Source organism: Delphinapterus leucas, chromosome 14, assembly GCF_059928025.1.
Source record: "Delphinapterus leucas isolate spDelLeu-1000000601 "Yukka" chromosome 14, BTC_Dleu_Yukka2, whole genome shotgun sequence".
NCBI classification, from domain to species: domain Eukaryota; kingdom Metazoa; phylum Chordata; class Mammalia; order Artiodactyla; family Monodontidae; genus Delphinapterus; species Delphinapterus leucas.
The window spans coordinates 65,874,052-65,888,960 of NC_143142.1; the positions used below are offsets into that span (position 1 = coordinate 65,874,052).

Here is a 14,909-nt window from a genome sequence, read left to right on the forward strand (position 1 = left end):
GGAAGCTACCAGGCACTTTAGGGAAAAGATATCTGAAGCAAGGAGACGTTTTTAACTCCAATGGTAAGCAGAGATTTGAAGTAAAACATAACCCCCACTGAAGAAATGCAAATCCACCTTAAAAAACTTTTGAAATAAACTTTAGCTCCCAGATTTCTGATGATCACTAATGACAGTTTAATACTGCTCATAATTTTTAAGTAAATTGATATTTCTTTCCAAAAAAAAAAAATCTGGCTAGGGATGATTATCTACTTCTCTATCGGTTCTTAGAGAATGAAATTGCCATAAATGTCTAAAAAGAAAAATATGTGGTTGTGTTTTGTTGAATTCAAGTAGTCAAATATTCTGTATCAAGTTTCACAAACATACCCAAGGTAAAATGGGAAATCAGTCTTTATAAGAAAAGCAAAACACAATCTAAATACAATGTAATTAATTTTGTCACCTAGTTAAAAAGTTTCTTGGACAACAGTCTGCTGATTGGCAGGGCCATCCAATTAACACTTTTCGATTTAAAGCATCAGTTCTATACTGGCTACTGATTTAATACAGAATCTAATTCCAGATTCTCTTTGTATCTCTAAGACATGAAAATGGGATGGGTAGTCGATAGAAGAGCATCAGTTATCCAGCATGGTCAGGGGGTGAAGTATCCTACAGGGGTGAAAGGTACACAGAACTAAAAGCTGAGGGTATAAAACCATTGTACATACTTCCATGTCTTCATAACCACAGTCAGCATGACTAAATGTGTTCATATTAACTAGAATCATTACACTCAATTGTAACAATATGCTAGGCCACAAGCTAATTTTTTTGTTTTTCTTTTTTCGTTACGCGGGCCTCTCACTGTTGTGGCCTCTCCCGTTGCAGAGCACAGGCTCCAGATGCGCAGGCTCAGCGGCCATGGCTCATGGGCCCAGCCGCTCCGCGGCACGTGGGATCTTCCCGGACCGGGGCACGAACCCATGTCCCCTGCATCGGCAGGCGGACTCTCAACCACTGCGCCACCAGGGAAGGCCACGCAAGCTAAATTTTAAAGGACTGTTTCCATACCACTCTGCTATTTACTGGGACTCAGGAAGGTAGAGTATTCTTGTTGGGAAAAGGACACTTGACTCCTAGTGCTAGCTCCTACCACTAACAGCTGTGTAACCTTGGGTACCTTTGGGGGCTATAAGCATCTCATCAGAAGTGCTTTGAGCTGGTTTTTAACTCATTTCTTTTGAAGCACTGGAATCCTTTCTACAAATGAAACCCTGTAACAGATAAAGCAAGAGCTGCCCTGGCTGAAGAGGCATTTCAATGGCATTTATTGTACTACGGGGCAAACATTCAGGCCCTGAAACAGAAGGAAGAAAAACTACATTTTCTTGCTCACTAACTATGTCAAAATGTATCAGAACCTCTTAAATGAGGTTAAACTGAAAACTATAAAATAACTACTTACCTCTATCAAATAAATATGGTTGATCATCAAAACAATCAAGGTACACTGAAAAAACCCCACATTCCTAGGCTCTACCCTGGACCTACTGAAACAAAACCTTGGGGTGGAGTAGGGTCATGGGTAGATTCTGATCATCATTTGGGGTTGGGAACCACTGCCCTAGATACCAAAATGATGAATGCCATACCAACATACAGATATTTAATTTTTCAAGCTACCTTCCATTTCTAAGATGAAAGTTATATTTTGCTGACAGCGGGTAGCTGAAAGCTAGTAAGCTTTTAAGACTGTAATAAAGAAAAAAAAAAGACTCACAAAGCAGTTACTAGAGTTGTGGGAAGATTAAATGAGATATATTAAGGACCATGTGTAAAACACCCAGTGGGGTGTGTATCTTCTCTATTTCACCCTATGATTTTTCCATCTCACGTTATCTTCTGTCTTATCAGTACCTCGTAATCCTTCTATGTTGTTTACCGTGTGTTAATTTTATGTATCTTAAATGGACAACGGGACACGATTACTGCCCAGAAGGAGTTTACATGGTCTTGATCTTCCTATTATGCCTGGCACAGTTTTTCATAAAGATAAGTTGTTTAAATGATTGATTAACAATCTCCTTTTCTCTACAAGTGCCCTTGATTTGGCTACTGTTTCAGGAATCTGAATGCCAAAGAAGCCTTATCTTCAGAAATGTAACAGAACCAGTTTGTTTCACTACAAACTTACCAATACCCATGATAGCGGGATCACATCCAGACACAAAATAGCCCACAATTCTTGCCAGTGGTGTGAAGTTATGTTTTTTAACAGCATCTTCACTAGCTATGATAACAGCTCCAGCACCATCAGAAATCCCCTTGGAAACAAAAACAGATGTTAACTAGAGGGTAAAAGAATAGAGTTAATCAAGGTTTGAACTAATGGAGTGGTATTAGGATTATGGCAACACATAGGAAGCAGTGCCATAATTTGGGATACAAGTAGTATTAGTGGCACACTGCTGGGTTAAAGAGATTGTTTTAGGCACAGAATACAACCTCACTAAGGGAAAATAGGAAAGAATGTCAAGAAAAAGCTTATAACCAGATGTGGGTAGATGTAAGAAGAAATCTGATGAGTTGTATACATGAGGAAGAAAAACTAAAATAATAAGCCAGGTAGATTTCCTTCTAACATTCTGAAAAGACTAAGAAATTGGAAAAGTATTATATAAGGGCTCCTGGCTAAAATATTTTATTTTGGACTATGAAAACCCAAATTAATAGAATATGAACACTACTAGCTTAAGCTAGATAAGCAAAGACTAGCATGAAAGGTATCTAAAAGGTACTGCATGATTATTTTGCATTGAACACATCAGGAAGAGTTCAAGATAATCCGTGGCACTACCTACCGATGCGTTCCCTGCAGTGACGGTTCCTTCTTTCTTGAACACTGGAGGAAGTTTATTTAACTGCTCCAGGGTTGTTTGGGGCCGAGCATGTTCATCTACCTGCACTGTCTGTTTTCCTTTCTTTGTCTTCACCTCAATTGGTGCCATCTCATTATTAAAGTAACCAGCATCATTAGCTGAAATAGTAGAAAGACTATTCATAAGACAGGGGGAAAAAATAACAGAAAGCAGAAAAATGAAATCAAATATATCCTTCAATTTATTAATTTAGGCTGCACCACACAGCTTGCAGGATCTTAGTTCCCCAACCAGGTGTGGAACCCGTGCCCCTTGCAGTGGAAGCGCAGAGTCCTAACCACTGGACTGCCAGGGAAGTCCCTATATTTCAGTTTAATTTAATGTTTCAGTCCCTATATTTCAGTTTAATTTAATTAAGTCCCCATATTTCAGTTTAATTTAATATTTCAGTTTAGTTTCAGTCCCTATATTTCAGTATATCTCAGTCTATTTTAATATAAGCCTTTATTACTTACATAACTTACCTTGCCTATTGGAGGATTTAATATACTATCATCCATGCAGATGCGTTCTGTACCTTTTTAAAATTACAATTTCCGATTTTTTTTTACAAGGTACTGCTAGACTATTAGTGTTTGTTACCTACAGGTGTAATGGCACTGAATGGATTTCATGCCCTTTTTTAACTTCTCTGGGTGAGACATGAAGTAATTAAAAAGTTACCAAGCTGCACCTACAGTCAATAATAATGTATTGTGCGCTTAAAATTTTATTAAGAGGATAGATCCCACGTTAAGTGTTCTTACCACAATAAGAAAAAAAGTTACCAAGTTGTCTATGTCACCAAGTAATCTATGACTGAAATTTAATGACAGGCAACCTGAAGAAATTATACGTGCTATTACTGACACAATTCTAAGTAAAACAGCTTACCTACTTCCATCTCCACTGAGTGGACTGGACAATAGTAATATAAAGCTTCAGAAATAGAATAAGCCAGGAATAATATGACCTTAATTTTGATATCACTTTATAGCAGGCTAACACTTTCCTTATTTGGTTCTCACAACAACTCTGTTAGGAAAAAGGGAAGGCAAATATTTTTATCTGTGTTATTAGCTCAGTGAATAAATACTTGGTGAACAAATGACTTGACTGAAGTCAGAAAAACTGTATGTGGCAAAACTAGAAATAGGCTGATAACGCTTGACCTCTACACCAATACCCTTTCACTTAAATGTGTAACCAAAAAACAGAGGATGAGTTGGATTGGCTCCATTAGACTTATCCCTCTTGAAATGCTAAAATGAACTTTATCCTCACTATTCCAAGTATTTAATACCCCTAAATAAGAGTTTCTGCTCATTTATAATAGTTTAGTTTTCAAAACCCTTTTCAGAGGACTAACAAATTTCTTCAACTCACCATACTGATAAAAGAATGGCTGTCATGTTGCTCGTTTTGGACTGGCTCACCAGCAGTGTGCAATGTTACACAAGGGCACCATGGCACCACATCTAGGGCCTTGGACTAGTTCTGGGTCTCTGAGTCAGGCGCAAGGATTCTCAATTAGGAATGGGAGAGAGAAGTCATAAAAGGATACCCAATGGGTCTTTCCCAAACATATCATCCCCTTCTTGTGCATATAATATGCCTCTCGGGGGAGGACATCCTCTCTGTCCCAGCTGTCCCAGTGAGCCATCGTCTCTGATGGAGTGTATCATAGCCCTCAGAGTCTTCTGCTGACGAGTTTGGGGCAAAATTCAAGTGTCCGGATAGGGCTAATTAACCATACTACTTTTTAATTAGTATTCACATACTTCAAAAGAGAAACACCCAGTTAATTTGCAATTATAGAATATTTAATCATTAAAAAAAAGGAATAATGAAAAACTGTGGTTTTCTAAAGGTATACTTTTAAACTAATATGACCTTTATAATCTAAAATGATAAAAATCTTTCCTAGTTTTCTTTCTATAGATATCTATAATAAACAATTTCACCGACCAGCTTTCCACCTCTGCTGTGACTGCAGGGCATATTTGTCGCTGTCTTCTCTGCTTATTTTATGTTTTACAGCAAGATTCTCTGCAGTAATTGCCATTGGGATTTGGATATGCTGATCTGTTAATCCTGTCCACAAAGAGTCTTCCAGCTATTAAAAGAAATTAATAAAATGATCCGTAAAGCGTATCTTTTGAAAGTAATATGCTATCATTTCTTTAAATTTAAATAATCAACAGTTCCAATAAAAATAGTAAAATTAGATTTTCTGATAAGCATTTAGTATTAAGATTTATATTCGGTTCTGAGACATTTTTTTAAAACCATCCAACACCATAATAAAATGCACACACCCTCCTCTCTAAATGCAGGGCTCTAAAGAGAGCCAACAGTGCTAAACGTGCAGGGTGACACACACAGGAACTCACCCCACAATCAAAACTTAAACCCTTGTGGTTCCATTTTGTAAGAAACTTCACAGTGTCCTCATGCAACACTTCCCTGCAGCCACCTTTGTAAAGCAGTTACAAGCCCCTTACAAAAGCATACGGCTCTGCTCTTTTTCCATCCCATGCCTTCTGTGGTAGGAACAGCTGGTTCAATCAGCTGTTACTACAAGGTTGAAAAGAGCCTGGAATAGGCTCCTTGAGTAACGGTTGGTATTTGTTATCCAATTAGTTAAGTCTCTGATAAATGTACTCCACCTGTTTCTTCCAGACTGCCTTGTCACCTTTTGAGTCACTGACCTGTCTTCCCAAAGGTTTTCTTAAATATATTAGGTATCTTAAATATTACCTCATATTTTCTAAGTCTTACTCCTTTCAACTTTCAAAAAGGCAAGGTGAGAAACTGGGTGAACGGGATAAATCAATGATTACGACTGGGAAATCCAAAGGACAGCATACTATCATTCTTTTTTTAAAAAATATTTATTTATTTGGTTGCACCAGGTCTTAGTTGAGGCAGGTGGGCTCCTTAGTTGTGGCACGCGAACTCTTAGCTGCGGCATGCGTGTGGGATCTAGTTCCCTGACCAGGGATCGAACCTGGGCCCCCTGCATTGGGGGTGTGGAGTCTTAATCACTGTCCCACGAGGGAAGTCCCTATCACTTTTTTTCAGTACTACTCAGGCAGTTCTCAAAGGGTCATTTTTTATCTGACTGATTTGGGACGCTATAAACTATATTTGAGGAGAATGTTTTCTGTGATAAAGAAGAAATCTATTCAATGGAGATTGCTCCAGAAATAAAATTTCCATAAATCTTGGTAAAGATTTAATTATTTGGTTTACCAATTATTCAGTAGAGAGATTAATTCAACCTTTGCCCATCTTTTTAATCCACTCCTTCTCTTCCTCCATCTGCCTAGGTGTTAATGCCACTACCAAAGATGTGCCGAGATAAAGTCTAATTTTATGTGAGTTAAAATGTCAAAATTAACAACTACGAAATAGTTTACAAATTTCAAATCATTCATATTTTGCCAATCCCCTATTAACAAAATTGGTTTAAAATTTTTTCTCTACCCCAAAATGCTGTTATTGAAATTATAGTACAATAGCATAAGAAATAATCTTTAAAAATTTTAATGGTTCCAACCTTGAGATCTGATCCAAACGTAGTTCCAAAACGAATATTTCTGACATAGAAGGGAGCCTGGCTCATGCTTTCAGTTCCTCCACACAAGACAATTTCAGAGTCTTTAACACAAATTTCCTATTTAGAAACAAATGAATGACAACAATGAAACCTTTTATTGTGACAGAAGTATGTACTTAAAAGTATGTATTAAGCAGTAAACCAACAGTAAAGCTAATAAGCAACATACCCTCGCTAAACAGTAAAACTTCCCCATTACAGTGTCTCAAAGGGAAATATGTGTAAAGTAATTGCAAAGCAAATGCTAAAATATCCATTCCCAAGATACAAGGAGAAAAAAAAACGAACAGACTTCAATCATTTGTGCAGAAGTAACAAATCCTACCTACATTTTGACAAGGAATGGTAATTCTTAACTCAATACAAATATTGAAAATTAGCATAGATATTAATGTCTGATATAAATGTACAGATAGCCAGCAGATAATAAAGAATAAATCCTTTAAAAAGGCAAAAGTAAAATTTACCCTATTAATGGATGAATCTGAAGGAGACCACAGATATATAAGAACTAGGTTAACCTAGAGGACTCATAAAGAGGAACCTGTTTCATTCTTCCAAATTTTTCTACTATTTGCACTTCTCAGAAAAACAGCAAAGAACAACCCTCCAGGAGAGAGACCTTCAAGATGGCGGAGGAGTAAGACGTGGAGATCACCTTCCTCCCCAGAAATACATCAAAAATACATCTACATGTGGAACAGCTCCTACAGAACACCTACAGAATGCTGGCAGAAGACCTCAGACTTTCCAAAAGGCAAGAAAGTCCTGACGTACCTGGGTAGGGCAAAAGAAAAAAGAAAAAACAGAGACAAAAGAATAAGGATGGGACCTGCACCTCGGGGAGGGAGCTGTGAAGAAGGAAAAGTTTCCACACACTAGAAGCCCCTTGCAGGCAGAGACTGCGGATGGCGGAGGGGGGAAGCTTCGGAGCCACGGAGGAGAGGGCAGCAACAGAGGTGCGGAGGGCAAAGAGGAGAGTCCCGCACAGAGGATCAGTGCCGACCGGCACTCACCAGCCTGAGAGGCTTGTCTGCTCACCCTCCGGGGCGGGCAGGGCTGGGAGCTGAGGCTCAGGCTTCGGTCGGAACGCAGGGAGAGGACTGGGGTTGGCGGCATGAACACAGCCTTAAGGGGCTAGCGCACCACGGCTAGCCAGGCGGGAGTCTGGGAAAAAGTCTGGAACTGCCTAAGACAGAAGATACCATTGTTTCAGGGTGTGCGAGAAGAGGGGATTCCTTCCCCATGTGCCCACAGAAGGCAGAGCACTGCCTAAGCGAGCTCCAGAGAAGGGCTTGAGCCACGGCTATCAGCTCAGATCCCAGAGACGGACATGAACTGCAAACACTGCTGCCGCTGCCACCAAGAATCCTGTGTGCAAGCACAAGTCACTACTCACACCCCCCCAGGAGCCTGTGCAGCCTGCCACTGACAGGGTCCTGAGATCCAGGGACAACTTCCCCAGGAGAACATACAGCGTGCCTCGGGCTGTTACAATGTCATGCCAGCCTCTGCTGCCATGGGCTCGCCTGGCATTCCAATTATGACTAACACACCCCTTCCTCTCCCCGGCCTGAGTGAGCAAGAGAGCCCTAGTCAGCCGCTGCTTTCACCCCCTCCTGTCTGGGCGGGAACAGATGCCTGAGGGTGGCCTACACGCAGAGGCGGGGCCAAAACCAAAGCTGAGCCCCAGGAGTTGTGCGAACAAAGAAGAGAAAGGGAAATCTCTCCCAGCAGCCTCAGGAGCAGCGGATTAAATCTCCACAATCAACTTGATGTACCTGCATCTGTGGAATACCTGAAGAGACAACAAATGTTCCCAAAACTGACGCAGTGGACTTTGGGAGCAACTGTAGACTTGAGGTTTACTTTCTGCAACTGATTTATTTCTGATTTTTATGTTTATCTTAGTTTAGCTTTTAGTGCTTGTTATCATTGGTGCATTTGTTTATTGGTTTGGTTGCTCTCTTCTTTTTTTTTAATTTTTTAAAATTTTTATTTGATTTTATATACATATATAATATATATATTATATATATAAAAATATATTTTTTTTCTTCTCTTTTTTCTTCCTTTTCTTCCTTTTTTTTCTTCCTTTCCTGATTTTTATGTTTATCTTAGTTTAGCTTTTATGTTTATCTTAGTTTAGCTTCCCTTTTTTCTTTCTTTTCTTCCTTTTTTTTCTTCCTTTCCCGATTTTTATGTTTATCTTAGTTTAGCTTTTAGTGCTTGTTACCATTGGTGGATTTGTTTATTGGTTTGGTTGCTCTCTTCTTTTTTTTTTAATTTTTAAAAATTTTTATTTGTTTATATATATAATATATATATAAATATATATAATATATATATTATGTATACATATATATATATTATGTATATATATATATATATATAAATATATATATTTTTCTTCCCTTTTTTTTCTTCCTTTTCTTCTGAGTCGTGTGGCTGGCAAGGACTCAGTGCTCTGGCCAGGTGTCAGGCCAGAGCCTCTGAGGTGGGAGAGCTGAGTCCAGGACATTGGATCACCAGAGACCTCCCGGTCCCACATGATATCAGTCGGCGAGAGGTCTCCCAGAGATCTCCATCTCAACACTAAGACCCAGCTCCATCCAATGGTCAGCAAGCTCCAGTGCTGGATGCTCCATGCTAAACAACTAGCAAGACAGGAACACAACCTCACCCATTAGCAGAGAGGCTGCCTAAAGTCATACTAAGTTCACAGACACCCCAAAACACACCACCAGAGGTGGCCCTGCCCACCAGAGAGACAAAATCCAGCCCCACCCACCAGAACACAGGCACCAGTCCCCTCCACCAGGAAGCCTACACAAGCCACTGAACCAACCTCACCCACTGGGGAGAGACACCAAAAACAATAGGAACTATGATCCTGCAGCCTGAAAAAAGGAGACCGCAAGCACAGTAAGTTAAACAAAATGAGAAAACAGAAATATGCAGCAGATGAAGAAGCGAGGTAAAAACCCACCAGACCAAACAAATGAAGAGGAAATAGGCAGCCTACCTGAAAAAGAATTCAGAGTAATGATAGTAAAGATGATCCACAATCTTGGAAATACAATGGAGAAAATACAAGAAACATTTAACAAGGACGTAGAAGAACTAAAGAGCAAACAAAAAATGATGACCAACACAATAAATGAAATTTAAAATTCTCTAGAAGGAATCAATAGCAGAATAACTGAGGCAGAAGAATGGATAAGTGACCTGGAAGATAAAATAGTGGAAATAACTGCCTCAGGGCAGAATAAACAAAAAAGAATGAAAGGAATTGAGGACAGTCTCAGAGACCTCTGGGACAACATTAAAAGCACCAACATTTGAGTTATAGGGGTCCCAGAAGAAGAATAGAAAAATAAAGCATCTGAGAAAATACTTGAAGAGATTATAGTCGAAAGCTTCCCTAACATGGGAAAGGAAATAGTCAATCAAGTCCAGGAAGCACAGAGAGTCCCATACAGGAAAAATCCAAGGAGAAACATGCCAAGACACTATTCAATCAAGGTGTCAAAAGTTAAATACAAAGAAAAAATATTAAAAGCAGCAAGGGAAAAGCAACAAATAACATACAACAGAATTCCCATAAGGTTAACAGCTGATCTTTCAGCATAAACTCTGTAAACCAGAAGGGAGTGGCAGGACATATTTAAAGTGATGAAAGGGAAAAACCTACAACCAAGATTACTCTACCCAGCAAGGATGTCATTCAGATTTGATGGAGAAATTAAAACCTTTACAGACAAGCAAAAGTTAAGAGAATTCAGCACCATCAAACCAGCTTTAAAACAAATGCTAAAGGAATTTCTCTAGGCAGGAAACACAAGAGAAGGAAAAGACCTACAAAACAAATCCAAAACAAGAAAGTGGTAATAGGAACATACATATCGATAATTACCTTAAATGTAAATGGATTAAAAGCTCCAACCAAAAGACACAGACTGGCTGAATGGATACAAAAACAAGACCCGTATATATGTTGTCCACAAGAGACCCACTTCAGACCTAGGGACACATACAGACTGAAAGTGAGGGGATGGAAAAAGATACTCCATGCAAATGGAAGTCAGAAGAAAGCTGGAGTAGCAATACGCATACCAGACAAAATAGACTTTAAATTAAAGGCTATTACAAGAGACAAAGTAGGACACTACATAATGATCAAGGGATCAATCCAAGAAGAAGATATAACAATTGTAAATATTTATGCACCCAACATTGGAGCATCTCAAGGCAAATGCTAACAACCATAAAATGGGAAATCAACAGTAACACAAAAATAGTAGGGGACTTTAACACCCCACTTTCAAGAATCATCCAAAATGAAAATAAATAAGGAAACACAAGCTTTAAATGACACGTTAGACCAGATGGACTTAATTGATACTTAGGACATTCCTTCCAAAAACAACAGAATACACTTTCTTCTCAAGTGCTCCTGGAACATTCTCCAGGATAGATCATATCTTGGGCCACAAATTAAGCCTCAGTAAATTTAAGAAGACTGAAATAGTCTCAAGTATCTTTTCCGACCACAATGCTATACTAGATACCAACTACAGGAAAAAAACTGTAAAAAATACAAACACATGGAGGCTAAACAATATGCTACTAAATAACCAAGATATCACTGAAGAAATCAAAGAGGAGATCAAAAAATACCTAGAAACAAATGACAATGAAAACATGATGACTCAAAACCTATGGAATGCAGCAAAAGCAGTTCTAAGAGGGAAGTTTATAGCAATACAATCCTACCTCAAGAAACAAGGAGAGGGCTTCCCTGGTGGCGCAGTGATTGAGAGTCCACCTGCTGATGTAGGGGACACGGGTTCGTGCCCCGGTCTGGGAAGATCCTACATGCTACAGAGCGGCTGGGCCCGTGTGCCATGGCCACTGGGCCTGCGCATCTGGAGCCTGTGCTCTGCAATGGGAGAGGCCACAACAGTGAGAGGCCCGCGTACCGCAAAAAAAAAAAAAGAAACAAGGAGAGTCTCAAATAAACAACCTAACCTTACACCTAAAGCAATTAGAGAAAGCAGAACAAAGAAGAACCCAAAGTTTTTTGTTCCTCAAACCAAAGAAGGAAAGAAATCATAAAGATCAGATCAGAAATTAATGAAAAAGACATGAAGGAAACAATAGTAAAGATCAATAAAACTAAAAGCTGGTTCTTTGAGAAGATAAACAAAATTGATAAACCACTAGTCAGACTCATCAAGAAAAAAAGGAAGAAGACTCAAGTCAATAGAATTAGAAATGAAAAAGGAGAAGTAACAACTGACACTGCAGAAATACAAGGATCATGAGAGATTACTACAAGCAACTACTGTATGTCACTTAAATGGACAACCTGGAAGAAATGGACAAATTCTTAGAAATGCACAACCTCCCGAGACTGAACCAGGAAGAAATAGAAAATATGAACAGACCAATCACAAGCACTGAAACTGAAACTGTGATTAAAAATCTTCCAACAAACAAAAGCCCAGGACCAGATGGCTTCACAGGCAAATTCTATCAAACATTTAGAGAAGACCTAACCCCTATCCTTCTCAAACTCTTCCAAAATACAGCAGAGAGAGGAACGCTCCCAAACTCATTCTATGAGGCCACCATCACCCTGATACCAAAACCAGACAAAGATGTCACAAAGAGAGAAAACTACAGGCCAATATCACTGATGAACATAGATGCAAAAATCCTCACAAAATACTAGCAAACAGTATCCAACAGCACATTAAAAGGATCATACACCATGATCAAGTGGGGTTTATTCCAGGAATGCAAGATTCTTCAATATACACAAATCAATCAATGTGATACACCACATTAACAAATTGAAGGGAAAAACCATATGATCATCTCAATCGATGCAGAGAAAGCTTTCGACAAAATTCAACACCAATTTATGATAAAAACCATGCAGAAAGTAGGCATAGAGGGAACTTTCCTCAACATAATAAAGGCCATATATGACAAACCCACAGCCAACATCGTCCTCAATGGTGAAAAACTGAAACCATTCCCACTAAGATCAGGAACAAGACAAGGTTGCCCACTCTCACCACTATTATTCAACATAGTTTCGGAAGTTTTAGCCACATCAATCAGAGAAGAAAAAGAAATAAAAGGAATCCAAATTGGAAAAGAAGAACTAAAGCTGTCACTGTTTGCAGATGACATGATACTATATATAGAGAATCCTAAAGATGCTACCAGAAAACTACTAGAGCTAATCAATGAATTTGGTAAAGTAACAGGATACAAAATTAATGCACAGAAATCTCTTGCATTCCTATACACTAATGATGAAAAATCTGAAAGTGAAATTAAGAAAACACTCCCATTTACCATTGCAACAAAAAGAATAAAATATCTAGGAATAAACCTACCTAAGGAGACAAAAGACCTGTATGCAGAAAATTATAAGACACTGTTGAAAGAAATTAAAGATGATACAAATAGATGGAGAGATATACCATGTTCTTGGATTGGAAGAATCAACATTGTGAAAATGACTCTACTACCTAAAGCAATCTACAGATTTAATGCAATCCCTATCAAACTACCACTGGCATTTTTCACAGAACATGAACAAAAAATTTCACAATTTGTATGGAAACACAAAAGACCCCGAATAGCCAAAGCACTCTTGAGAATGAAAAATGGAGCTGGAGGAATCAGGGTCCCTGACTTCAGACTATACTACAAAGCTATAGTAATCAAGACAGTACGGTACTGGCACAAAAACAGAAATATAGAACAATGGAACAGGATAGAAAGCCCAGAGATAAAGCCACGCACATATGGTCACCTTATCTTTGATAAAGGAGGCAAGAATATACAGTGGAGAAAAAACAGCCTCTTCAATAAGTGGTGCTGGGAAAACTGGACAGGTATATGTAAAAGTATGAAATTAGAACACTCCCTAACATCATACACAAAAATAAACTCAAAGTGGATTAAAGACCTAAATGTAAGGCCAGACACTATCAAACTCTTAGAGGAAAACATAGGCAGAACACTCTATGACATAAATCCCAGCAAGATCCTTTTTGACCCACCTCCTAGAGAAATGTAAATAAAACCGAAAATAAACAAATGGGACCTAATGAAACTGCAAAGCTTTTGCACAGCAAAGGAAACCATAAACAAGACCAAAAGACAACCCTCATAATGGGAGAAAATATTTGCAAATGAAGCAACTGACAAAGGATTAATCTCCAAAATTTACAAGCAGCTCATGCAGCTCAATATCAAAAAAACAAACAACTCAATCCAAAAATGGGCCGAAGACCTAAATAGACATTTCTCCAAAGAAGATATACAGATTGCCAACAAACACATGAAAGAATGCTCAACATCATTAATCATTAGGAAATGCAAATCAAAACTACAATGAGATATCATCTCACACTGGTCAGAATGGCCATCTTCAAAAAAATCTAGAAACAGTAAATGCTGGAGAGGGTGTGGTGAAAAGGGAACACTCTTGCACTGCTGGTGGGAATGTAAATGGATACAGCCACTATGGAGAACAGTATGGAGGTTCCTTAAAAAACTAAACATAGAACTACCATATGACCCAGCAATCCCACTACGGGGCATATACCCTGAGAAAACCATAATTCAGAAAGAGTCATGTACCAAAATATTCATTGCAGCTCTATTTACAATAGCCAGGACATGGAAACAACCTAAGTGTCCATCAACAGATGAATGGATAAAGAAGATGTGGCACACATATACAATGGAATATTACTCAGCCATAAAAAGAAACGAAACTGAGTTATTTGTAGTGAGGTGGATGGACCTAGAGTCTGTCATGCAGAGTGAAGTTAGTAAGAGAAAAACAAATACCATATGCTAACACATATATATGGAATCTAAGAAAAAAAAAAAAAAAAGAAGGTCATGAAGAACCTAGGGGCAAGACAGGAATAAAGACACAGACCTACTAGAGAATGGACTTGAGGATATGGGGAGGGGGAAGGGTAAGCTGTGACAAAGTAAGAGAGTGGCATGGACATATATACACTACCAAATGTAAAATAGATAGCTAGTGGGAAGCAGCCACATAGCACAGGGAGATCAGCTAGGTGCTTTGTGACCACCTAGAGGGGTGGGATAGGGAGGGTGGGAGGGAGGGAGACGCAAGGAGGAAGAGATATGGTAACATTTGTATATGTATAACTGATTCACTTTGTTATGAAGTAGAAACTAACACACCATTGTAAAGCAATTATACTCCAATAAAGACGTTTAAATAAATAAATTACTATTTTGAATACACCCATTTTATAAAGCAAAATGGACTCCAACCCAAGAATGTAAATATAAAATATTTTGTCCCATTACAG

At 38.7% G+C, this 14,909-nt stretch overlaps 1 protein-coding gene across 4 annotated transcripts in view; it reads right to left on the reverse strand.

Annotated features, from left to right (window-relative positions):
- The window catches only part of ACAA2 (acetyl-CoA acyltransferase 2), a 43,547-nt gene that overhangs the window by 11,591 nt on the left and 17,047 nt on the right, over positions 1 to 14,909 (reverse strand). For all 4 annotated transcript variants that reach the window (XM_089895176.1, XM_089895174.1, XM_089895175.1 and 1 more), the window contains 4 exons: positions 6,469 to 6,585; positions 4,875 to 5,022; positions 2,850 to 3,025; positions 2,183 to 2,312 (listed from right to left, as the gene is read on the reverse strand). In XM_089895176.1, coding sequence (XP_089751302.1) covers positions 2,183 to 2,312; positions 2,850 to 3,025; positions 4,875 to 5,022; positions 6,469 to 6,585 — 571 coding nt within the window. The remainder of the gene's footprint in view (positions 1 to 2,182; positions 2,313 to 2,849; positions 3,026 to 4,874; positions 5,023 to 6,468; positions 6,586 to 14,909) is intronic.